Genomic DNA, 25,151 nt, shown 5'->3' with positions numbered 1-25,151 from the left:
CAGCAGCAGCGGGAGTTTCCCCGACAGCTGGAGGTTGCGGCGGCGGCTCCTCCTCCCCGGGTCCCCGCTAGAGCCCAGAGACCCCCCGCGCTCCTCCTGATTGACAAACGCACAAAGGGCCGCGCCGGGGCCGGGCCGGGACGCGTCTGGAGCCGGCATGGGAGACAAGAAGAGCCCGACCAGGTAGGGGCAGCGGCGGCGCTTTCTCGTTCCCCCGGGCCCTCCGGGAGCGCGGGGCCGGCGGCGGCGGCGGGGGCGCCCCGGGGGCGGCGGGCGCGTCGCGGCCGGTGCTGCCCCTGGCGCGCGTGTGTCTCCGCAGGCCGAAGCGGCAGCCGAAACCCTCCTCGGACGAGGGGTACTGGGACTGCAGCGTCTGCACCTTCCGCAACAGCGCCGAGGCCTTCAAGTGCTTGATGTGCGACGTGAGGAAGGGCACCTCCACACGGTGGGTCACCGGCGGAGGGGGAGCGGGGGCGGCGGGGGAGCGGCCGTGCGGCCGTGACAGAATCGGGGCCCGGGGAGCCGCGGTGCATCCCCAGGGTGTGAGGGAGGGCGGCCGGGACAGGAATCGGGTCTCGTTTGTCAGGGGTGGGGGCGGGAACACACAGCCTCCCCCGGCCCGGGGCTCCTCGCTGAACCTGACCCAGCGCTGCGCCGGCGTGTGTAGAAACAGAAAGAATAAATACCAGGAAGGGCACAATTGCCTGCCCAGGGTAACCCTGGAGAGATTGTGCACTAAAAAGAACTGTCCCCTAGGGTGTGCCTGCTGAGACACTCACCCTTTTAATTTTTTTTTTACATTAATTTAATTTTTTTTCTATGAGTTTAACTTTGTCTCATTCATAACCCCTTTGTTTGATTGTTATTTGTAGTATTAGCATTATTTTAATTCGCTTTTCATCACAGAGCATCACCATGCAGGTTTCCGAGGGCAATAGGGGGTGGGTTATAACCCTTCAGCGTTTAGGGAGAAATTGTTAGCTGAAATGTGCTTTATGGAATTGTGTCCCTGCGTAACCGTGACTTGCCAGGAGGACCTTTTCTCTGTACACCAGTCACAAAGCTTGGGGTGGATTAACTGGTTCCAGTGTCTGCTGGTGGCCTGAACATGTGTGCTTGGGGAATGGAGGCTTTTTACAAACGAACTTGAGTGCACTTGTAGCCGTGCATGCTAATGGCAGAGAACGTTGCTCAGGAGCCTTTTCTTACCTAATGTTACCCTACCTGTGCGTTAATCCCGTCAGCAAGAGAAGTTTACATGGCAATCAAGTTGCAATCCTATCAAAAGCCGCAATTACATTGTAGATATTGGTCAAAGCAGTGCTGACTATGACTTGCAATAAATGTGACATGTTTGAAATTGTAAGTGCAAGGTTGGCTTCAATTACTTGACAAAAATGATTATTCTTTATTTCTGCAGCTAGTTTCCCTGACTTCTGAAAACCAGAATAAATATTGGAAGGACTTATCATAACTTCAGTTGTGAATATTAGTTGCATGCTTTGGTTTGTGTGGTGTGTTTTGTTTTGTTGGGGTTTTTTTTTGTTTTTTTTTTTTTAACAAAGGAAATCAGTAAGGTAAATGTGACAAGAGGGAATTGCATCTGTCACATATATTATGGTTTCCAGTTATAACAATGGCATTATATTTATATCACAGAGAGATGTCTACAGATCAGTATTGTTCAGCAAAATAAGACTGATGAATTAATGCAAAGTCTTCAAAAACATAATGAAAAAAGCCTCTTTAACATCCAGGCAGTTTGATAAGAAAAGTCAGTTTAAAATTATGTTTTATTGCTTTGGAAACTCAGCTGGATAAAAGCATTGAAACTGAACAAACAAACAAAAAATGGAGCTCCTGAGAAACCAATCTTTTCATTGTCTTCTAGTTTCCCTACTTGAATATTTCATCTTTTAAATAGTTTTGCAACAAAATGTCTTTTTTCTTTCTTTGGTTTCCACTTTCTCCCTGACAGTGACCTGGTATGCAAACTGTCGTTGATAGGTTGATTTTTTTTTCTCTACTTAAACTCTGTAACAATGTGTCCCTGAGTAGGTTAATGGGACTCTTTTTCTCCCTAAGGTTTCGATGGGTTGCATCTTCATATGACTGCAAAATCCAGGTTTTACACATGGTATGAGGTAGATAAAAGTTGAAGTTTTAGGCCAGGCAGCTTTTGTCTCCAGTTCTGATATATGAGTTGAGCCAGTAAGTAGACCTTTGTGTCCATGAAGAGAATCATTAGGGTGCCAAAGAAGCGCAAAAGGCCAGCTGGGTGGTTGGGGTTTTTTTGTGTTTTTTTTTTTTTTTTTTTTTTAATGTTGTTTTGGGGGTTTTTTGTTATTTTTGTTTTTTGGGGTTTTTTTTTTATGTTGTTTTGGGGTTTTTTTGGGGGTTTTTTGTTATTTTTTGTTTTTTGGGTTTTTTTGTGGGCTTTTTTTTCTTTTTTCCTATGGACTTGGAGTCCAAGTGACCAAATTATTACCTTGGTAAATCATTTGTTGGTGTTGCCTATAGAACAAAATGGTTTTCATCAACATGGTGTAGGATAACAATACTACCATGTTTTGATGGCACTGAGAATGCATTATTTATTTATTTTAGTCTTCCATTTTGAAGCTTGATGTTAGATTAAGGTGATGCATCAGCGTGGTTGTTGCTGTGCAATCATTCTTACTTAGAAGTCTGTGGGTTTTTTTACTGATTAGAGCTTTATCTATAAGACATTGTAAAGTGCTACATTTTTTTAAAATTCGGAGTAATCCCTTTCTTTGTGTTGAAATATGTAATACCTGTTTCTGCATGTTAAACTTCATTAAATGTGACCAGATTTGCAGGTGGAAAACCAGGCAATTGTATTGAAGCTACAATTTTTTTTAATACTTATTGTGCACATTTACCTTTACAGAAATGTTTTCAGGTATGAGTAGGGTTTGTGGACATTTTCATTGTTGAATGATTGCTTTTCTCTGAAAGAGTTATCTTTTGTGCCAGAGGTTAGAAGTGGGTTATATTCTTTAGTAATTGATATAATTGTTAAGATTAGTGCAAATTTTTACAATTTCTTTATTATATTTTATTTCTAGACTGAATTTTCAAAGCAGATTAGATCATGGAGTTAAATTTACTTTTTGTCTATGGCAGTATTGCATTGAATAGTTAAACTGGGCTGTCCTTGGAGGGGGATGTCCCAAGGGAAATCCTGGATGCTGCAGGAAGTGGTGTAACTGATTCCCACCTGGTACTAAAGCAGAGCCCCAGCATGGTGCCAGTTAGATGTGCCACAAGTCAGATGTAAAACTAAGATCCTATCTGCCAGATGGATATCCCTCTGCCTTTTACTCTACAACTATTGCCAGGCATTAGTTTGGTAATGGCACTGAGGATCTAAACTCTCAGTGTACATATGGCTTTAGTATTTACTTTCTAACCTAAGTTGTTCTGTTTTGTTGCTTGGGTACTGAGAAATTACTATGTTCCTTTTGATAGGAGACTACACTGAGTATAGTAATTTTCTACAAGTGACCTTTAAGACATTTTGAAATCTTTCTAGATGAAAGATGTTATATAAATGTAAGGAACATAGGCCTGTAATAAGTACTCCTTTCTTGAACAAATCTCCTGCTGAAGTTCATTAGAAGCACAAGTAAGGAATACTGAATAGAACCCTAATGTACTGTACTACAGAGGGAACTAGTAGTGACTTCTATATTTAGATTGCCTAATAGTTTCCATTATAAAGAAATTGTATGACCTTTTCGAGAAGGTTTGTTGTTTGCAAAAGCCATTGTAGTTTGACAAGATGAAAAGTCTTTGGGCTAAATAAGTGGTCTGATTTCCTTGCCCCTTGAAATTGTTTAAGTTTGGCTGAGACTAAATAATTTGAAAATCTTCATTCCTCCTCTGTCACTCATGCTGTACAGAAAAGTCTGTGCTAGAGCACTGAAAAAGCCCAGACTGGAACTGTGTTAAAGCAACAGAGGCGATGATGGTATGCTGAAAACACAGAATTATATGGCTCCTGGGAAGGTTATAAGGGGGTTGCTGAATTTGGGTTGACTCTCACAATTACTGCTTTGTCAAAAAACAGTTGCCTCCACTGGCAAGCTACCATTTCTTCTTCTGTTCTTCATGGCACTCTCTGAATCAGGAGTGTACCAATACTGGTTGACCTTCAAGAATTGGGCTGGATCCTTGGACAGACCTTATTGCAGCAAGTATTTGCTCCCAGTTTGTTTGTCCTTCAATAGATGTTTGGATTTTGCTTTTCTTGCCAGATAACACCATTAGTCACTGTAATTTAGAGTGTTGTAAAGATGAGGATTAAGAGTTTGTGTTGCTGGGAAGAAGTACACAAGAGGATTGGCATTCCCTCTAAAGGAGTGCATGTTTCCTACTCTCTGCTGACTTCTAGGAGGCTGCATTACTGTCCTGTTGTCACCTCTCGGCTTCAACTTTCTCAGAAGTGTTAGTAAAGCTCTTGTTATTCAGTTAGCAATAGCATCCAGATTTAAAATTACCTGTCACTTTGTTTTCCTTCATGTGTTTTTTATGCATGTGGTCTGATCTCTAGTTGCAGAATACTATTCTTTTTTCCATGCTGTTACAAACCACTTCTCCTTTCATTGTGAATGATGAGTATCCAGGGCAGTGTAGTGAGAGCTACAGGAGGAACTGCAAATACTGGCTTTTTAAACTTTGAAGTGCTTGTAATGATATTCTACTGTGTAAACAAAGCAGAAAAAGGATGCGGGGACATGTGATCAATTTCTCCTTTTTTGACTTGATAACGTTCTGTGATTTTTAAATTAGGGAAAGAGGCCATAAGTGTGGCCCTTTAAGGATAAAGGATGTTTTCACTAATAGTGAAAACTCTCTTGGCTAGTAGTAGGGGAAGATTTGTTATACAGGTGTGTATTTTATGATTGTTATGGTTTTAGTTTATTTTTTAGAACTACTTTCATTACTTGCTTTGAATTAAAAAAAACCAAAACCTTAATCTTGTTAATGAATTTGAGTCTTAGTACCTGCTGTTCAAGCTCTTTTTTTTTTTTTTTTTGACTGGGGGAAAGGGAGAATAAGAAGATGAGACAGGTACAAATTACTTCTGTGAAGTTTTGTGGGGTTTTCCTTTTTTTTTTTTTTTTAAATTTGGATTTGGGGTGGTTTTATAAGAGCTGCCTATTTGGTGCATATATTGAGTGAGCTCTTATATGCAATATCATTTATAGAGTTGTCCCTGAAATTTGTAGCCAGAATGAGAAAGTCATGTTTCATAAGGATGAATTTTGTGGATCTGGGATCCATATCACTTAATGTCTTTTACTGTTGAAGTAGAGATAATATGTAACCAGCCAAATGGGGGCATGGCTTCTGCATTCTGTGATCTATTGATCTTCATCGCTGAATCATTCTTTTTCTCACAGGCTAAGGTATGAAAAGCCAAATTTACACCTAAGAGTGTGAGACATAAGGAACTGGGATAGAGTCTTTGTATATTTCCTTGGTATTTGGTCAGTGTTCCTTGACTGGGAGTTTGGCCCTCTAATGTATTTTATAATCATATCTGGTGGTCTCCTAAATATGAGATACAGGTCTCTGCTTGGAACTGCCGTGAGTTTGTTTTGTGCTTTGAGACTCATAAATAAAATGTTTAATTTTTTAACTTGGATATCAAGGTCATTTTTCTTCAGAAAACATGTGCAATGTGTTTAGTCATGTACCATCTGGATGTTTATAAGCACAAATCAGTTACATTTAATCAAATCTGGTATTTGTATTTCTGTTGAAATGCAGTACTGCTGAGGACATAGAGTTGGTACTTGTCTTGTATATCTGGTTTAACATGTCTGTTTCACAACAGCTTGTTAAGGACTCTTCTGCCTTCCAGAATGCAGCCTCTGTGTGTGCACATGCGCGTGCGTGTCAGGGGGAAGGTGGGGAAGGAGAAAAAGAGGAAGAGCTGCCTGTCATGCTGATTTTACAAATACGTGACTGAATCAAGCTCAACAGACTCAAGAGCTGTTCATTGCTTGTGGTAGTTTAGAGAAGGAAATATTTGCAGGAATGAAGTGAGTGGAAAAGTCATACAGAGCTTGGTAAAATATGGGTTGTATATTACAAGTTTATCGTTTAGTGTTAATATTGAAGTATAAAGAGGAGCAATAATAAATAGTTCTCTTTTGCTCTGTTGATAGCCATTGAGTTATCAAGTCATTCTGGACTTCCAGCTTTATTTTTAAAAAGAGTTTTTAAAAGTAACCTTTGAAATTGTTTAGGAATTTATTTAGGATTTTCCCCCGGAAAAATATAGAGAAACTTCAGAATTCTGCACACATCATTTTCAATGTTATAAAACAATGAATTATTTTTTATTGATTGGGTGGCTCTGTTCGATGCTCCTCATTGGTGGAGCTTGTATGGGCAATAGAGAATGCAATAGGCAGCCAACCAAAAGAAAATCAAGTCAGTATTTTACAAAGGAGTAGGGAGAGTATTGTTGAATTTTTTTGAGGTTAAATCTCATGTTAAATCTTTTGTAGTTTTAAACCTGACAGGTATTTTAATTTGTTGCTCTAAGAAGCTCATAAAAAATGTAATCTACTTGATCCACTACAGTCTGGTATTCTTTTGTATCTTGTTACTTAAGTAGTCCTTTTTTTCATGCCATTGTGGGGCCTGCTGTGCTTTGTGCTTTTTTTGGAATTCATAATTTTCATTTTGAGTCACCTTCATGCAGGATTGTCAGATAGTTCTCACCACCTCTCAGTTTGATTCTTGTTCTATTCCTTATACCTTTGTCCAAATTATAATTAAAAATATTAAATAGTATCCCTGTAGAACCTTACTATAAGTGCTACCCCACAGATACATGTAGATATATCTACAGCTGGTTATTGGGAACTATTAAGAAAGCAGACTCAAATTTTGGGCTTCATTCTGCACACCTTTGTCCCCATCGTAGTTTAGCTTAAGTGGGAGAATAGATTTTTGACTGTTGCAAGTCAAGACTGGCAATGTGTATTTATTTTCTCCTAGTCAGCAGGGCTAATAGTCTATTAAAGAAAGAAACTAAATTGTCAAGCCAATTGGCTTTATTCTTTAATGGTCCCAGTTATTAAATAATTTTTCTAGTATCTTTCTGAAATTGAATTAGATTCATGTTTTTATTTGCCCATTTTATGATTTTTTTCCTTTTTTTCTTCTGCAGTACTTTGATGACTTCTTTCACCTTTCTTGTATTCTTGCATTCTCTAAACAACTCCTGTATTCTCTAAACATCTTTTTCTGAGAATGAATTTAATTAATAACATTCAGTGGTCTGTTTCTTTTATTTTAGCTTGAACTCATACTCTCTTGTTTACTTTGGTTATACGGAATTAAACTTTTGTGTGGGTACTGAAACAAAGAAGACTTTATGCCATCTGGTATTTGTTTTCTTTCCACTATTAAGTACTTTCCTTTGGGGCATAAGTGGTGTGGGTTTTGATACATGTAGCTCTGCTTGCTGGTTTTTGTTTTGGTTTTTTGGGGTTTTTTGGTGGAAATGTCATCTTTGTTTTTAGTGCCACCAGTGGTATTCTGTGCATCTTTTATAGGGAAAATGGTCTGTCCTAGACTAAAAGCTACTAGGATTTGAATAAACACCTAAAATAAGATGAGGTATTTTAAAAGAGAAGATTAGCTGGCAAAAAGAAAGCTCTTGTCTCACTTGTAACGTGATGAGAATTTGCATTTTCTGCCCCAAACTTTTTATCCAATTTTTCCTTGATTGCTGTGACAGCCCACTATGCCTGTTCCTGTTTAAAACTTGATAGAAATATCTGTACTTTTCATCTTGAAAGTCAGGTTAGAATGAACAGTATGCTTTGCAGAACATCCTCAGAGTATCAAATGATGTCTTTTCTTGGCTCATACAGTCAGCTACAAGATACTTTTGAAGTAGGCGAGTTAGAACAAAATACTAAGTGTTCAATTTTTATACTTTCACGCAGTGGCTTATCCTGGTTTAAGTAGGACAGAGAGATCCTGAGGATTGTCTGTTCTCTGAAGTGCATTCCACGGGTATGTGGTATGCTGATGTAGAGCAGGCTTGAACTTGGAGAGTTCAGCTGCAGAATGTTGTTGGGAGGCCTTTGGCTGGCAAACTTTCCATCAAAAGTCAAATTGAAGACTAGAAGATATGACCTTGACGTGTGCTACAAGTTTTTTCTTGTTTTCTTAGGAATTGAGGAGTGGGGAGGAAACAAGCAATTGAAAATTTTCCTATTCTAACTTACTGAAGATTTGGAACCTATCTTTAAACTTTTCCAAAATGCTTGACTATACTTTCACTGTACCATATAGCTCATATGACAATGCCTAGTAGAAAAAAATTGTGTGAATGAGTAGGGGTTTGAAAATTCACTATGGAAATAGAGTTCCCAACTCTAAAAGCTGAAAAAAATTGGTTTGGCACATGCTGTGAAAAGAAAGTTATTTGTTATGGCTAGCATTGAAATTTGTGATGAGGGTCATGCGCTAGAAATTCTGTAATTGAATAAGAAGGATAAAAGAGAATGTGACAACTCATTCTGTGCCATTTTTTTAGATTAATATACATCTAAATGGAAAACATTATGGAGACTTGATTTCTTTAGGGAAAGTGTATAGCCTTTTCCTCTACTTAATGTAGAGGAAATTTACCTCTTCTAAATATACCTCAAAAAAAGCTTTGTGGGGCTGGCTGTGAATGGAAGAAGTTTCTAGATTGCTGCCAGCTTCTGGGAAGATGACACCTGCAGTGCAGAACAAATACAGTAGGTCAGAAGCAAGCTCCTTCCAGTTTGATCACAAAACTAGCTGTACCAAATATTGGCCCTGTTCAGTGCAACAATGACTGTGCTGCTGCATCAGTGTGGTCCTCATATTTTGCATGTCTTTTTGCATAGGTGCAAGGTTTCACAGTTTCTGCAGGAAAGGGACAGAGGAGCAGCGTAAAGGATCCAATCCTTTGTGGGATTGGCATTTGGGGATCCTTCCCCATGCATCCCAAGGATCTAGGGAGACTGTAACCCTCCTTTTTCTTAAATACTGCCTCCTCAGAGGATATTGTTAGAGGACATTGAGCTTCCTGCCCCCTGCTCATATTTTGCTCATTGTCATCAAGGAAACCTAAATTTGTTGATACCAATATGTTTCTCAAGCAGGGTATTTTCAATATTGCTGTCACACTGAGCATTGTTGCACTACAGCTTGTGGCATATGGGGAAGAATTCTAACAACAATATGCAAGAGGTTGGAGCCTTTTAACTGGTTGTTGGAGAAGTAACATTTGATGGCTGCTTTGAAAACTATCTTTGCAGATGAACTTTGTCTTTCTAAAGGTCCTGATAAAGATAGTTCTTAGAGCAGGCTGTTGTGCATTGTACCAGTTGTCTTCAGGAGACTTGCTGGCCTCATCTGTTAAATGTCACCTGGAAAATAGGGCATTCCCTTTAAGGGAATGATTAAATAGGGACACTGCCTCAAGGGGTAGTTTTCTGCACATTTCTACAGTGACTGATAAAACCATATGGGTCATGTGAGTCTGTTCTAATTGAATCAGCTTCTATTGAAAGATGGGATTGCTAGAAATGCACTGAATGGATGAATTCCAAGTAAATGATTCATACTGTAAAACAGGAATATGAAAGCACAAATCAGAGCTGTCTGAAAGTTAGAATTCAGATATACGTAGGATGTGTAGAAGTTGCATTGCTACTCTGCTAAATGCAGATGGATCTATGTAATGTTTTTTCCTACAGACTACTATCTCTGTTGTTTGCACTGTCATAATTATTCATTCACTTGCATTATTTGCAGAGGCAGTGAATGGCCTGTTAACACTCTAGCATATGACAGAAGTAATGGTAATGAGAAAAAAAAATTTGGATGGCAAAGTGTTGAAGATGCATTTAATCATGAACTGCTTCAATGTAGCAATAAAGACTAGTTTCTCACAAGATGGCTTTGTGTGGTGATTAGTGAGGTCATATTCATGTGACACAGCAGGCTAAATGTAGTTTAATCTGATAGTTTTTATTCTATGAATAGCTTAATAGAGTACTGATGACTGAGGGAGAGTGAGCTGATCTGTGACAGAACCCAAAGACTGCTGCTCCTGGTAGTGATTTAATTTAATTGCTAGCAACTTACACTTGCATTACAAGAACTTGGCAAAAGGAAATATTTTTTTCTTTTCACAGCATTTAAACTGTTAAAAATCAGGAGTGGCATCACAACATGAGCTGCTTGCTTCTGTGTAGAATACAGTTTGCAAGATCTAACTGGCCACAGAATTTGCAATACTACTTGGTATACACAGTGTCCCTGATGATTTCCTGTTCACTTTAAGTAATATCACTGATGTGCTTAATAGTCACTGATGTGAGCCTTTTTTATTAGGAGGTAAGTTGTGGCTTACTGGAACTTGATCTCAAAAACCAGCAATAGTAATGGAACAAAGGTTTGTGCTGGATTTATAGTGAAGTTGAAAAAGCAACTTTCTTTGTTATGGAATATTGTTTGGCAGAACCTAAAAGCTCTTGTACAAGGTACTGCTGAAAGAGATTGTGGACTCGGTATGAGAGTCGATAAAAAGTTAAATGTAATTTTAAAGAGCAAATTTTTACTTTTGTATCAAATTTTTTTGATTATGTATCAAATGTAGAAGAAGAAGTTAAGTTAGTTGAAAAATTGCCTGATAGAAGAAAATAAAGTCTGAAATGCTGTAGCTACTAGTCTGCAAATATATGGAAGGATATATGACAAGCTGTTGTGCTTTTTGTGTGTACAAATGCTTAACAGTTCTCTAATTATTTGGGAATTAGTGTTTTACATTTAACAAAAATAGTCCCTCTACTATTGAAGTTTAAAGAACATTGCATGCTTTTAAGGGTTTACTGTCAAACTAACACTGGAAAAACTTCATTGTCTTGAAGCACAAAGAAAGATCAGTAAAAAAGGTAGGGAGTTTTTTGCTTGGTTTCTGTGCAGCCAGATTGCATATACTTACACCTTGATGGTACAGATTTAAGCATAAACTGGAATAAACAGCCTGAAATGTAACAGTTAAACTTCTGCCTTCTTACTCGGAAGTTTAATAAGACTCTGCCACTCTCTCTGTGTCAAATTGGTTGTTGATTGCCAGCATTTTTACTTTAGGACAGCTACTGAAGGGCCTGAATAAATGTATGCATGTCTTGGTTGTAGTTATTTTTTCTGTTTTGTAAAGAATTCAGGTAACAATTTCTTGACTCCTAGGAAATTCTTTTGCGTTTTAATCTTTGGTAAGATTATGATGCAAAATTTAATTTGGTCCTGTTTATTTTACTTAGCACTGACAATACCATTTCAATGTATGTACAAATGTAGGCCTCAGCCTTCCAGCATTTTTTGTGAATTCCTAGTCTTGAAAAGAAGAGCAGTCTCTTTGAAGTTGAGCTCTTCAGAGGCAGAGGTTAGCTCAAAGCAGGGAAGAGTCAGATAGCTGTGTATATGCTTAATTTTTAGGTGAATGTGTAGGTGAAGTTGCTTGCATTTTTTGTCCTTAAAACCAGTTACTTGGGAGGAAAAAGAGACTCTGGAAGAGACATAGATACAAAAATCACTAGGGTCAGTGTACCTGTTTTGCAGAACTCTGATAAAGAATGAAAACATGCCTGAGGAGTTGGAAATGTTAATTGATTGCTTGACATAGTAACTTGTTATCAGTATATGGGGGTGGGAGAAGGGAGGTAAGCCTCAAAAAAACCAGGCTAATGGGTGGCAGGAAAGTTTGACTTCTTAGTGAGGTTGACTTCAAGGTAACGTGTTACTTGTTGCAGAAACTGAATTTGAAGTATCTTTCTTTCATTCTGGAGCCATCTAGACATTTTGCCATCTAAATCTACATCATTGATCCATCATGGAAAGTCACATTCCAAAGCTGCTGGTTGCAAACTGTTCTATGCTATGCTGAGTGAAAAGCTGTCTAATCTCTATTACAAAGTTAGAGTTGGATTTTTGTGTAATTAATGTCGTTTTGAAAATGCACAGGGAGCTTCATACTCAACTATTGCTGCAATACTCAACTATAGATGTACCCTGTTAAAGTTACTGAAATAAATGCTGTAATAATTGCTGAAAACGTTAATATCTATGTGAAGGTGTTCTAATATGTTACCTTAGAAAATCTTCTACTTAAAACCACTTCTTCACATCCTTCAATTTGTTTAAAAAGCTGCTTACTGTAAAATCATATCTCTTTCTATTTGTCTCCCTGTGTATATCTGCTTGCTTTCAAGACTAAGAACAACCTTTTATTTTTAAATTAATAATTGCTCTAGTTACTGTGTTAAGAGATATTTGAGAATGTGGACCTTAGAGAAACGAGGACGTGCTGGAGGAGTTTTTAGTAGAGACTAGCTAGAATATGATGAGGAAGTAGAAAGTATGTGAAGATAAGCTTTTCTTGACATTCCAGTAATGACTGGAAAAATGGAGATTAGAGTATTACTGTGGATATCAGATTTCTATTAGCCTCTTGAGACATTAATATTTAGGATAGATGTGAGTGGAAAATGATCTTCAAATAAATTATAAGATATTTAAAGTCTGTACATTTGTATTGCAAGATGACCCAGTGTAGTAATGAAAGAACAGAGTAGAATTTGAATGATTCAACTTTGTTCTCAACAAGATTTTAATGCCCTTAACTGTGTTCTGTTTAGACTTTAAAAATACATGTATGAAACAAACATCAGCAAATCGGGATTTTTATCAGGGTTTGGAATGTTTACAAGGCATTTCTGAAATCATTGCTAGATGAGGGAGTAGCAGAAGCTGGTGGAGGAAAAATACTAGTATAAGAATGATGCTGGAATTCCATTTAAAAAATATTAGCTGAGTCAGTTAGAAGCAGTTATTAGCTGAGTCAGTTAGAAATAAAGGAGCAGATAGAAAGGAGATAGACAAATCTGCAGGGCATGAATGAGAGAAGGATGCAATCATCTCGTCTATTTACAGAAGGTTGCTTTTTAGCAATTGTCTTTCATAGGTAGTCAATGAAGAGGAAGGTGGGATTCAGGAACACTTGAATGGTTAATTGGAGGAGCTGACTGACTTTCTCTGAAGCCCAGTGAGTAGTTCTAGGTATTTTTTCCTACAAGCTGGTTGACCTTGTTCTTTTATGCTTTGCACAAATATACTGAATTGGGAATGCCTGGTTTTGGAGTTTCTATTATGTTAGTCAGAACTGTGATGAGTGTTCTAGGTTTAATCCATAATGTGTCAGCATACCCTGTGCTTACAATGCAGTTTTTGGAATGATCTCCAAGACTTTCCCAAGTAAGCATCATAGAAAAAGTCATATGTGTAAACTCTAATGGCAAAAGCATTTCTTTTTTGTACTGATTCTATTCATTAGCTGTCAGCTTCATGAGTTTGACCAAAGATTACATATATAAATAGATTTACTACTTGTAAGACCTCTTGACTATAGCAATTTTGCTAATTCCTGTAAAATGCTGGAGAATAGAATTCAGGGTTCTAATTGACTAGACTACAGGTTTCCAAAGAATAAGTCCTGTCATGGCATGCTGGTGGGCCAGAAAGAAAATGATGTTCAGAAGCATGCTGAATTCACTGCCTGAACCCTGTGCAGTGCTGCCTAAAAGCAGCAAGAAGTTGCGTAGAAAATGTGGAAACTTGCATTAGCTTGGAAGTATTTCTGTCCTCCCTGAAAGGGAAGAAAACTATATTTAAAGACTTTTCATTTATGAGAAAAGGAACCTAAGACCAATGGCAAGATGAAATCAGGTTTCTGTTCCAGATATTTCTAACTTCTCTTTCTTGAGGAATAAATCTGCTGTCTTGAACAAAAAGTCCATGTCTCCTTGCAGGGAAGATAAGTGTAGGTAAATGGTACTGCTTAAGGATTAGGAGTGTCATTATAAGACCTCTTTAAGTCTCTGAAGCCAGATTTGGTTTGGTGGTAGGGTTTTTTTCCTAAGAAGTGGAGAAAATGATGACATTCATTTGCAAAGTTGGAATTTTGAAATGTATGTGATACCATGTAGAGATTCTACATTAAAAACCGTGAAAAAATATGAAGAACTACCACAGGCTTTGTTTTTCTTGGGAGCTTTTCTTTATTGGGGAAGAAAAACAGGGTAGGAGTGATATTGCTGATCAGTCTTGAACTGTTCTGATGAATAGACAATTCCAGGTATATAGTAGTTACCCCTTCTGTTTGATAGTATCATCATGAATATAGAGGTCTTTTCCAACCTAAATGATTCTTTAATTCCATTATATTACCTCTCTCATTGAATCCTGCTGTCATCCAAAAGGTAACTGATTAGTATTTGGAGGAGAAATTTGAGTCCCTGAATCCAGAATAAATCAATACCATCTTGGGTAGCTAGGACATAACATCCTTCTGTAGGAACAGTGTTTCATGGACAATTTCTTCTTGATTTTTAAGATAGGACAAGTTTAATAGGAAACCAGGAAGTAAGAGACATTTGTAATTAAAATTACATTTTAATTACAGTATCAGATTTTTGATAGCTAAGTAAAACTAGACTAGATTATTCTCTAGTTATCGGAGGAAAAGTTTGGCAAGTAAGTTGACCAGAGCCCAGTAGCAGACTTAAGTATCAGGCCTAATGTGCTGTTTTAGGTTTTTAGATAAGTTGCATGTGTTCCTAGCTTTAGAAAACAGGTAATTTGCCACTTGAGACAGGATAAGCCTCTGGCAAGAGCTATTGGCCTGAGTTGAAGCCCAGGAGGTGGTTGGACTTGAGGAAAGGGAAGGAAAGGATCACATTAAAATGGGAGTTTTGTTCCATTTTAAGCAGAATGGAAGGATATTCTGGATCCAGGTTTTCTGTGGAAGCACATCTTTCAGCTTCATTGAATGCTGAGGTGACAGCATTTCCTTAATATAGACCTATTGTGTTTCAATTGGGAAATTGTAATTTTAATATTTCTGCACAGTAAAATATACAAAACAGGAGCTAGAGCTTCAGGAAAGGGTGTGCTTTGGAGTAAGTTTCCTGTTCTTCAGGATGTCTGAAGCCTCTAAACTGCACATTATGGATGACAATACACTTTCCTCAGCAGGCTGGAAAAAGCACTTGGATTTAATTATAGCATCTAGATTTCTGTATAGAAAAATATAGGTTATGTTCTGACATCTGTGGATAATGGCAGGATATGGTTCTGTGTGGACCACTTCAAGTCCAGGATGGCTCCCACTAAATCAAAGTGAATGTGTTGGCTGCTCTGTTAGACTGTTGATGTCTCTGTGCTTTCAGCAGTCTCACTTGCTTGGCAGCACTGTGTGCTACTTGGCAGTGTTATTTGGCTGGCTCTGGCCATTCAGGATATGTGGCACCAAATGGACAAATCAGCTCCCAGCTTTACATGCAGGGGTACCTCGTGCTAACACAAAACTCCCTTGAGATGTAGGTAGATTTGGGGTTGGTTCACGGAAAAACTATCACAGTTGGCCCCATCATGCTCCTTGTTTCCAGACTGTGGCAGATCAACCCTAAAGCTGATTGACAGGTAAGTAGTTCATGTCTGTCAGAATTGGAGCTCATACTCTTGAGTAGTGCAGAAGAGTGGACTTGTAATGGCTGCAGAAGCGGAATTGTGCAAATGTAGCTGTGCTCTGTATAAATTAAATTCAGCTAAACTCCAAGATGTTTCAGCATTAAGCCAGTTTGGTTGTCTGCATGTTTCATGCACAACTCAGGCAACTGAGAGTTTACTGTACTTCTGGTGTCTCTGTTGGTCATCAGTATTGATAGATATTTTTTGTTTGTTTTGCTTCTCAAAATGGATCTGCTTTGCTGTAATGAGACCAAGTTATTAATTGTATCAAATTAGTCAAAATACATAGGTTATTGGTGAATACTAGGTGAGGGAAATCGTGGAAGCATGTACTGCTGTGAGATGTTCAAAATTATTTATGTGCAGGAAGGTGTTGTGTTGAGCTTTGCATCATGGAAAGGACTCAGGGCAACAGTTCCAGATATCATGTGGTCTTATTGAGTATTTTTCATCTCTAGGCATGTAAATTTCTGTGCTATAAAGATTTTTTTAAAGAATGTGAGCAATGAAAACCAATTCATCCTTCACAGTATTAAATATGTTCTTCCTTTGAGAGTGTCAGTAACAAATGAGTTTCTGCACACAAATGCTATAGCAAAGACAAGTTTCTGCAGCCTCTAAATATGCTTTCTAAATCAGCAGCTAGATTAAACCTGGTAGGATAAAATGTAGTTAAATCCTGCAACAAGAAGACTAAGAGTTGAAATTATGACATCCTTGTTTTTGAGCATTTATGGGAATTTAAGGGAAGACAAAAACTTTATCCTTGTATGTTTGTCTTAATGACTTGTGGCTGTTAAAGGACCAAAAATGTTAGTTTCCTAATTTTTTAAAGGAGACTATGAAGTGCCTGTCAAGCAGGACCTTGAAAACAGCAGTGGAATTAGATAATTTTAAAAAGTGTAATGGATGAGATTGGAATAGAAGTGTAGGTAGAACTATGACTGATGTCAACTTAGACAACACTGTCTAAACTGTAAAAAGGAAAACTAGGTAGAGAAGGGGAGTGCAATATTCAGAGATGTGATGTTTTGGAGATCTCATGGAAGCTCAGTAAATCAGTTTCTTGATATGGCTACAGTGCTTAAACCATAAAGTTCACCTCTGGAAAGGATTGCTAGCGCTTATCTTCTGTAGTAGTGTATGTCTTTCTTAGTGTTCCCCTTTGAATGACTAAAGTGGAATTACTAGGCAAAAATACAAAGCTTTTAGGGTCTGGCTAAATAATAGGTATTGTTTTTATGAACATTTCTGCTTGTAGTTCTGGATTGTTCAGTTGTGGTGGTCCAATAATGGTCCAGTGACAGAGGCAAAAATGCTTGTAATCTTAATGCAGAAGATTATAGAGCTTCTTTCTAAACACCAGTTAGCTCAGGTGCTCTTGAATATTCTTACAGAGCAAATTATCATAAATATAAACAAAAGTTAACATCATATCTACTTAATCTGTAGCAGCGTATTGCAAGGAGTCTTTAACTGGCTTTGAAAATGAGTAATGTGAAATGTTGTATTTTGGCAAATCATCAAAATCAATTTCCTGTTACAGGGATAGTTTCTCTTTTATCTTCTCTGAAATAACCTTTTCTCTATGAATTTATTCATGCTTGAATGACATGATTCAGCTACCACTAAGCAGAAACAATTCTATCAGGCTCAAGTTTCATGAGTGTAGTAGAGTTATCTCCTGACACCTGGATGGCTTGTGAAGTGCTTGGTTGCAGTTCATTAGCCCCTTTTGAGTACCTGGGGAAAAAAATTGAGCACTTGAAAGACATTCCTAGTGTTGAGAGATTAATTACTTTTTTCTCGATGTTTTTAATATAGGAACCTTGAATACTTCATTTAATAAATCAGAACGTGAGAAAGCAGATGATAAAATTTAGAACAGAGATGTAACTGATAGCTATAGAAAAATTGACAGCAAAACATATGGCTGTTTAATGGAGGGAATCTCTCGTCACAGCAAAGCCACATAGAACCTCTTGATTAATTTTTAGTGCATCTTCCAAAATATGATTTCTCTGTGTTTTTTTTTTTTGTCTTTCTGACTTCTGCTCCTTAATGCAAGGATTTTTTTTCAGTCCCATTCTTTATATGGTAGGAAAAAAGTTCTAAGAGTAGGACTTAGAAGTGAGCTTAATTTCCCATCTGTACTCTAACAGAAATTATCTAGTTTGCCCTCAGGAACTGAAATGGCTATAAATTCAGATCTTGCTTGGCTAAGATTGTTTATTCCCCTCTCTTCCCCTTTGTAACAAGTTTTCATAATCATGGTGTTTTCTGCACCCCTGGGAAACAATTCATTGTCAAGTTCACTAGTGTCTTGTTCATAAGTCACATGTCCAATCATTCTCTCAAGTCATTGTGTAGTAACGATGGGATTGTCACTTGACTGTCATGACAAACTGTATCCCTATTTCCTGGAGCAATCTTCAATTCAGGGCAGATCATCAGTTTTCTTTATATATCACAACTGTTTTCCACCTGAAGTTGTAAGCTTGTGCATCAATTACACCTTGGTGGTTCTTGCTCTGTTATGAACTACTGTGACAAAAGGTTGAAAAAATTCTGAGACAAGTTTTCTTAAAAATGTCTTATGTCCTCTATTAACCTGCACATATATATAGCCTGTTGAGACCATTTGAGTTGTTCACTGTGGGCTCACTACAGTGTGTGCTTTGCAAGGTTCTAGTGCTAAAAGCTGGGTGGTTTTCACTAAAAGGATTTGTTCTTTTCTTCCTCCCTCCATGAGTCAGCGTAGGCTCAGTTCATGAGTGGGTAAGGGATAGTCTAGTTTTTATCACAAAATTCTGTTGTGTTGACAATTTATTAATAGTCTTTCTTTTAATTTATTTTAATTCATTAAGAGTTTACTGTGAAGACTCATGAAATCTCAGCTGATTTATATTAACTCTTTCCTACACTTTGAGTTCTTGTAATTTGGCTTTCCATCTGTAACTTGAACTATTGCAATCATTACTGAAAATATAACTTGTTATTGGGAGCTGCCTTGATTTCCTGCACTTATTTTTCTCATCTCTTCACCCAAGCAAGAAGTGCCAGTAGTGTGATCCTGTGAGTTGGGATAACTAAGTATGCGTGTGAGCTGATAGCTTCTGTTGCTTTGATAACAGTTTTGTATTTTCAGAGTATCACAGTGCATATAATTTGTGCTTTTTCTATTTTAAAAGACCTAACATCACAATCCAACTAACAAAACCCAAGAGCTTGGCAGGGTAAGCATTCTTTTGGAGAATAAATTTATATCTTCAAAGTGTTAATAACAGAAACTTTTTTATATATCATGACTTGAAATTTCTTAATTCCAAAACTGCAGAACAAGTAAATACACTTGCAATGGAATGAGTAAAATGTTTCATTTCAAACTAAGATCATTGTATTCCAATACACAAAGAATAAAAAATTAATCCACTTCAAACTAATATTTCGGAAAATGAAAAAATAATAAATGGTTGAATTTCTTTTGCCTGCTGTTGCTCTTTTCACACTGGTTTTTAGTTTGGATCAAAACTTGGAAATTAAACCTGCACTGTGTTACTGATGGAATGTGGTCTTATGTTTCTGTTGCCAGCTTCCAAAGTATATGTGTTCTGACAGCTATATCCTACGTATTAATCAGCAATATATTTTTTTCCAGTGAACAACATGATAAAAATTATACATAACAGAATTTTTTATTGCTCCAATAAATTTGTTTGACCTGAAAGCGCTTTAATTTTATTCTGTAAGGCCAACAACAGTTTTAGCTCTGATACCTCAATGGTCAGATTTTTCCTTTTTGTGATAAGGATTGTCTACTTCTGTATTGGAGTAGACTCAAACCAGACTATTCCAACATTTGAAGGGGCTGGGAGTGGGTGGTAATGTAATTTCTGGAAGAATTGTCTTTTGAAGCTCACACTGAGCTCTCTGTCTGGATATGACAACTGCGAGAAGAGGCCTCATTACAAATATGGTCTCTAAATGCTGTAAAATAAAAAAAGAGAATCTCATTTGTTGATAATGCAAGTAAGTGAAACAAAAGCCTATCATGGGTTTAAATTTTATATGCTGTCTTAATGAAGTATTAGCAGCAAGATATGTTTAAACAATATTTCTTCTTACAGTGATGGTTAATGTTAATAACTGAAGCGTAGACAGTTTGAGACTTGAAAAGTCTAAGCATGATGCATGTCTATGTATATGTGCACACAGGAAACCTCGACCTGTCTCACAGCTGGTTGCACAACAGGTTCCTCAGCAATTTGTGCCCCCTACACAATCAAAGAAAGAGAAAAAAGACAAAGTAGAAAAGGAAAAAAGTGAAAAGGAAACAACAAGCAAAAAGAACAGTCATAAGAAAACCAGGTAAAAAATTTAGAAATTTTTGCAGTATTTATAAAATGTCATTTATGAACAAAAATAAGAAAGTGTTCTTTGATTTTACTGCTTTCTAAGTGCTATGGCAAACAGTTAAGTTATGTATTGGTGTGAAGTTTTATTCATTTAGGCTGTCTATAAGATACGAAGACCTGCAGTGTGTACTTGTGGCCAGAAGATGGAGATCAGCTGAACAGAGAAAGGAAGACTTTTTAAGGGTTATTTAGTATATTGTTTTAAGGGTTTATAGAAGTATTTTTCATACCATACAAAACTGTTGATAGGCAAATTTATGATATTAATCTCTGGAAAAAAGAGGGTATAGGAGTGATTAGTTTTCATGCAAAATAGTAGTGGGAGGAGAGAGAACCAGTACCAGACTGCAGGTGAGTAGGAAAAATAACTTAGTTATTGATAGCCTTGTAGAACCCTTCAGCTTTGAAGGCCTGAACTAGGCATAAATTAATCTGACAGGATAAGGTATGTCAATTACTTAGTGACAGAACTCTATGCCACATCTGTGATGCTGAAGGACTCTTAGAAGTGAAAACATGAAATATTGCAGTACAGACAAGCAGTTGTAAAAGCCTTGATCTTACTGTAAGGAAGGAGGGTGCAAACTGCTAAACAAAAGCAGCAGGTTTAACCCCTAATTCATCATAATCTAAAATGTGGAACTATTTATTTTTTTTTTTTTTTTGGAAGCACTCCAAAATAGCCCAGCCAAGAAATATCCTTTGGGATTAGTTCGGCAGAGAAGTACCAGATGCTTCTGTTGTGCCTGAAATAGGATCATTAGGATCAGAACAAGGGAGAGACTGAGTCAGTAGAGAGCAGTCATTAGGAGAGTCATGATTAGGATTAAGGACACAGAGGTGTTATTTGCTTTCCTTTTTTCTTTTTTAAATACTCAAATTTGTAAGCTTACCTCATGCAGCCAAAGTACTGCAGTTATGAAGCATTTGATGTTAGCATAGTGAGCTTTAGTTAAGCCAATTATAAATTGAAATATTAATGGGTAAATTGCAATAATACAGTAAAAATGCAGAAAGTGAGATAGGGAAAGATTAAGGAAATTAGAAAAGTAACTAAAATAAAATCTTGAACTGAAATACCAGTATGACCTTGCATTAAGAATTGACTTTTGTTTTTTTTTTTAATGCTTCAAACAGTTAATTTTTTCTAATAATTGTTTCACTAATATGATAGTAAGTTAAGTTTGGGCAGATTTCTTCAGTATTCTTTGAGAAAATGATATCCTTTTCTTTTTGCCTTAAAATGTATATATTATTGCTGGAAACAACTACAAAAATCTTCATGCACTCTCAGTATAATTAAGAAGCTCCAGGTACACTTGCACAGCACTTGCACAAGTTGATAATTCTGGAGTTTTCACTCTATTCCCATGATGCGCATCAGCAGATTTTCAGATTTTTCTGAGTTGCTTCAGTCATGCTGCTTCAGCCTCAGGGGAGCATGATGTCAAAGCCTATCTCAGTTGTAGTGGAGAAGAGACATGAGTTGTTTCAGCTGAAGTGAATGGGAACCAATTCTACTTCAAGCAAAGTTGATGGTAAGGTAAAGGTTAGAGCTTTGCTGTTGTCATACCTGCAAACATGTGGTGTCATTTTATTGCAGCTTGAGCCAGTGATAGCTGTGGAGTGAGTTAAATGCACAAACTGTGCTGTTCATATCTGCTTGTATGAATTCAGCTATCTGGTATCAGTTTTTCATTATGATCATGGGAAAGGACTAAATTGGAAGTATTTTATGCATGCCACTAGCAAAAATATAATGGCAAAACATAAGTATGGCATGTACTGAAAATCAAACAATTGAAAGATTGAATGAAGATGCTTACTCTGTCAACACTAGGTATCATTAATTTTTGCATAATTTAAAACAGACCCTATACCAGGAATACCAGAGTTATACTGTGAATGCCAGGTCCAGTTCAAATAGTATACTAGTGGTCCCAGTGAGGTTTTGAAATGAGGTAACGCCTGCTGCAAGTTAACACTGTCTGTGCTGTTGAATCAAAAGACAGACACCAATATCTTCATTAGTGAACATAATTTTCTCTTAGAATTGTTGCTTCAGGCTGCTGCAGAGATGGATGTTTCCCTGGATCAAATTTATAACTTTGCATAGTCACAATAAAGAAAGAATTGGGGTTTTAAAGTAAAAACCTTCACATAATGCTGCACAGTGATGTTATTCAAAATGTCAACTTCTAAATAGTTTTAGGAGATGGTAATGTGTTACATTCAACTATTTCAATGTAAAACATACTAGGAAACACTCCACTTTTAATACTTCTGGTACTTTGTTCTCCTACCTATTACATGTTACAAAAAGAAGTTTTCTATACACATTTGTTCTTCTGACTCTTAAAAAGTAGAAGGGAGACAAAATAATAAGATGGTGTGTGTGCTTTTAATATGATTATTTGCTTTATTTAGGCCAAGGTTGAAAAATGTGGATCGAAGTAGTGCTCAGCATTTGGAAGTTACCGTTGGAGATCTGACAGTCATTATTACAGACTTTAAGGAGAAAACTAAGTCACCACCTGCTTCCAGTGCTGCCTCTGCAGATCAACACAGTCAGAGTGGTTCTAGCTCTGACAACACAGAGAGAGGAATGTCCAGGTCATCCTCACCCAGAGGAGAAGCATCGTCACTGAATGGGGAATCTCATTAAAGTTTATTTCCTCCAGTTTCATTAGTCTCTTCAAAACATGCAAATACGTAAGTTCTGTCACCACATTTTCATGACAGATTAGTCATGCATAATTGATATGATGACTGGAACACAATGCAATTTAATAAAAAGAAAGAAACAAAGTGCAGTAATAGAAACAATAACAGCATGAAGCTCAGTCAGGGGAGGTTTAGGTTAGATACCACAAAAGGTTTCTCACCGAGAGGGTGTCTGGGGACTGGAACAGGCTCCCCAGGGAAGTGGTCACAGCACCAGCCTGACAGAGTTCAAGAAGTATTTGGACAATGCTCACAGGTGCATGGTGTGACTCTTGGGGCTGTTCTGTGCAGGGCCAGAATTTGGACTCAATGATCCTTGTCGGTCCCTTCCAACTCAGCTTATTTTGTGATTCTATAGTAATTTAAATGCTATCTGCAAATGCTTAAGCATCTTCAGACCAACTTTTTAATCTACATGTGTAATGGTGCCATGAAAATGTGGTTTGAATGTTCATTATGCAGTGTTATCAGTATGTCCATTTTCACTTTTAGTTTAGTGAATTCTAACACAACTCTTGGAAGCTCTACTATTGGCATGTACTGAATTTAAATTTTTATAACATAGTTCAAGCTGCCTAAATATGTATTATTTGAGAATTGTGAAACATAGTTATATGTATGCAAGTCAAAGATCAACTTAATTATTGCTGCAACAGAATTTTCATAATAATTATCTTCTTAAAAACACCTGCTGGTACTTGGTGTGGTTAAATAGGAAAAATGTTATTAAAGAAAACATTTGTATGGATTTTTGCCAATGTTTGACACATTTTACTAGATTACTGTTACTGAATTATGTTGATGGTTTTACCAATATTTTTTGACACTTAAAACACTTATTGCAATGTTTACAAGCAAAATAGAAAACACATTCTAAGCATTGATTAGTTAACCTTGCAATTCAGGTGAAGTACTGCATTGTCGCTGTACACTGGTATTTTGTGTTGTGTAACAAATACTGAACCTCAGATGGTGATGCATTTGGCAAAAACTATTTGGAATTATGAAAGTTTGGAAAAGCTTTAAAAAGAACAGATCTGCAGTTCTCATTTCTGCTTAGTGCTGTTTCCTTGCCCCAGATTTTTCTAGTGTCACATAGTCACTTCTGTCAGTACAGGAATATCAGATGTTGCACAAGAATAAGGAAATAATAATTCTTTTTTTTTTTTTTTTTTTGTTCCTGAATCAATTTTTTAATATTGAATTGGCCTGTTAGAATATATTATGTCATAAATAATTTGAAAAAGACTCAGTATCCTACTTTATGGCATAAGCTGTCAACATTTACGCACTTAGCAATATACTGATAAAGAGCAGAACTATTTACAATACCATCTGGTATTATGTAAAATTACCAATAAAATATTTTTGTGAATACAGATTTTGCATTTTTGTTTACAACCAATAAGTGTTTTGATACATACATACAATTCATGTATAGATTTTAAATTATATAATCTGGTTCAGTACAAAAGTCCATTTAGCTCCTTTTAGTGAGGTAGGGCACTTACACTCCCGTGAGCCTTTTCTTTTTCATTCAAAGTAAATATATTTTTAAGCCTATGTGGAAGTTGGATGGACCTTCTTGGTAGTGAATCCAGCCCCAAATTATTACCCACATATGATACGTCTTCTTAACGGCTTAAAATAATGGATTTTTGTAGCCCCTGACAATTGTGATGTTTGGTGGTTTCTTGTAGTAATGTATTTTTCTGTTTTTAATGCAGTACTTCTACAGGCACAATGGTACTGTTCTATTTTGTAAGATGCTAGTTGTGAAATACAGTTAGTTGCATAAAATGAGAGTCTGATGTGATATCTGAGAACATACATACCTCATTCCTTGGTGTTGCTGTTTAAACTTTTTAGACATCAAATGTTAATTATAGGCTGTTTCAGATGGATAACTACTGACCTGTTTATTATGTATTCTGCTTTATCTTACTGAAAATAGGATGTCTGTTCATTGCTGTTACCTGGCCAAATTTAGTATCTGTAAAACATGCTTTTTAAGGTTCTTAAATGTTTTTGGGGCCGGGCTAGTGTTCAGAATAACTTACACTAGTTTTTAAAAGAAAAAATACATGCTTCTCTACTTTATTTTTTTATATTTTATTTTTAGGTGGGACTATTTGCAGGATATACTGATGTAATGGATTACAAAAGAGCTGAAACTGTTTAAAGTAAGCAGTTTAGGGTTGTAAATATCATTGCAAGTTTTATGAAATGTGTTTATGAATGTTTATGAAATGTGATTATGGAATTTGAAATTTAATGAATTCTAACACATTTCAGAATTCCTTGCAAAGAAATAGTAATCTATTACCAGTATTTCACTAAATGGGAAATATATTTTTATTTAAGTTTATGTGAATAAACCACCCAGCA

General features: G+C 36.9%; 1 protein-coding gene across 1 annotated transcript; it reads left to right on the top strand.

Annotated features, from left to right (window-relative positions):
• Positions 1–25,151, top strand: YAF2 (YY1 associated factor 2). The gene is made up of 4 exons (XM_039726690.1): positions 1–183; positions 320–445; positions 19,840–19,992; positions 22,467–25,151. Exons 1-4 carry the CDS (start codon positions 158–160, stop codon positions 22,702–22,704), a joined length of 543 nt encoding a protein of 180 aa, XP_039582624.1. The 5' UTR covers positions 1–157; the 3' UTR covers positions 22,705–25,151.

The sequence above is a fragment of the Passer montanus genome, unplaced genomic scaffold, assembly GCF_014805655.1.
Source record: "Passer montanus isolate IOZ18808 unplaced genomic scaffold, ASM1480565v1 scaffold6, whole genome shotgun sequence".
Classification (NCBI taxonomy): domain Eukaryota; kingdom Metazoa; phylum Chordata; class Aves; order Passeriformes; family Passeridae; genus Passer; species Passer montanus.
Note: the sequence above shows the minus strand (reverse complement) of the source record. Positions and strands in the feature narration are given on the sequence as shown.

Bases quoted from the DNA above. Each gene is read 5' to 3' on its own strand.
- YAF2 (XM_039726690.1), top strand. From the start codon at position 158: ATGGGAGACAAGAAGAGCCCGACCAG. The intron at 184-319 runs GTAGGGGCAGCG...GTGTCTCCGCAG, and splicing joins GACAAGAAGAGCCCGACCAG to GCCGAAGCGGCAGCCGAAAC. The intron at 446-19,839 runs GTGGGTCACCGG...ATGTGCACACAG, and splicing joins AGGAAGGGCACCTCCACACG to GAAACCTCGACCTGTCTCAC.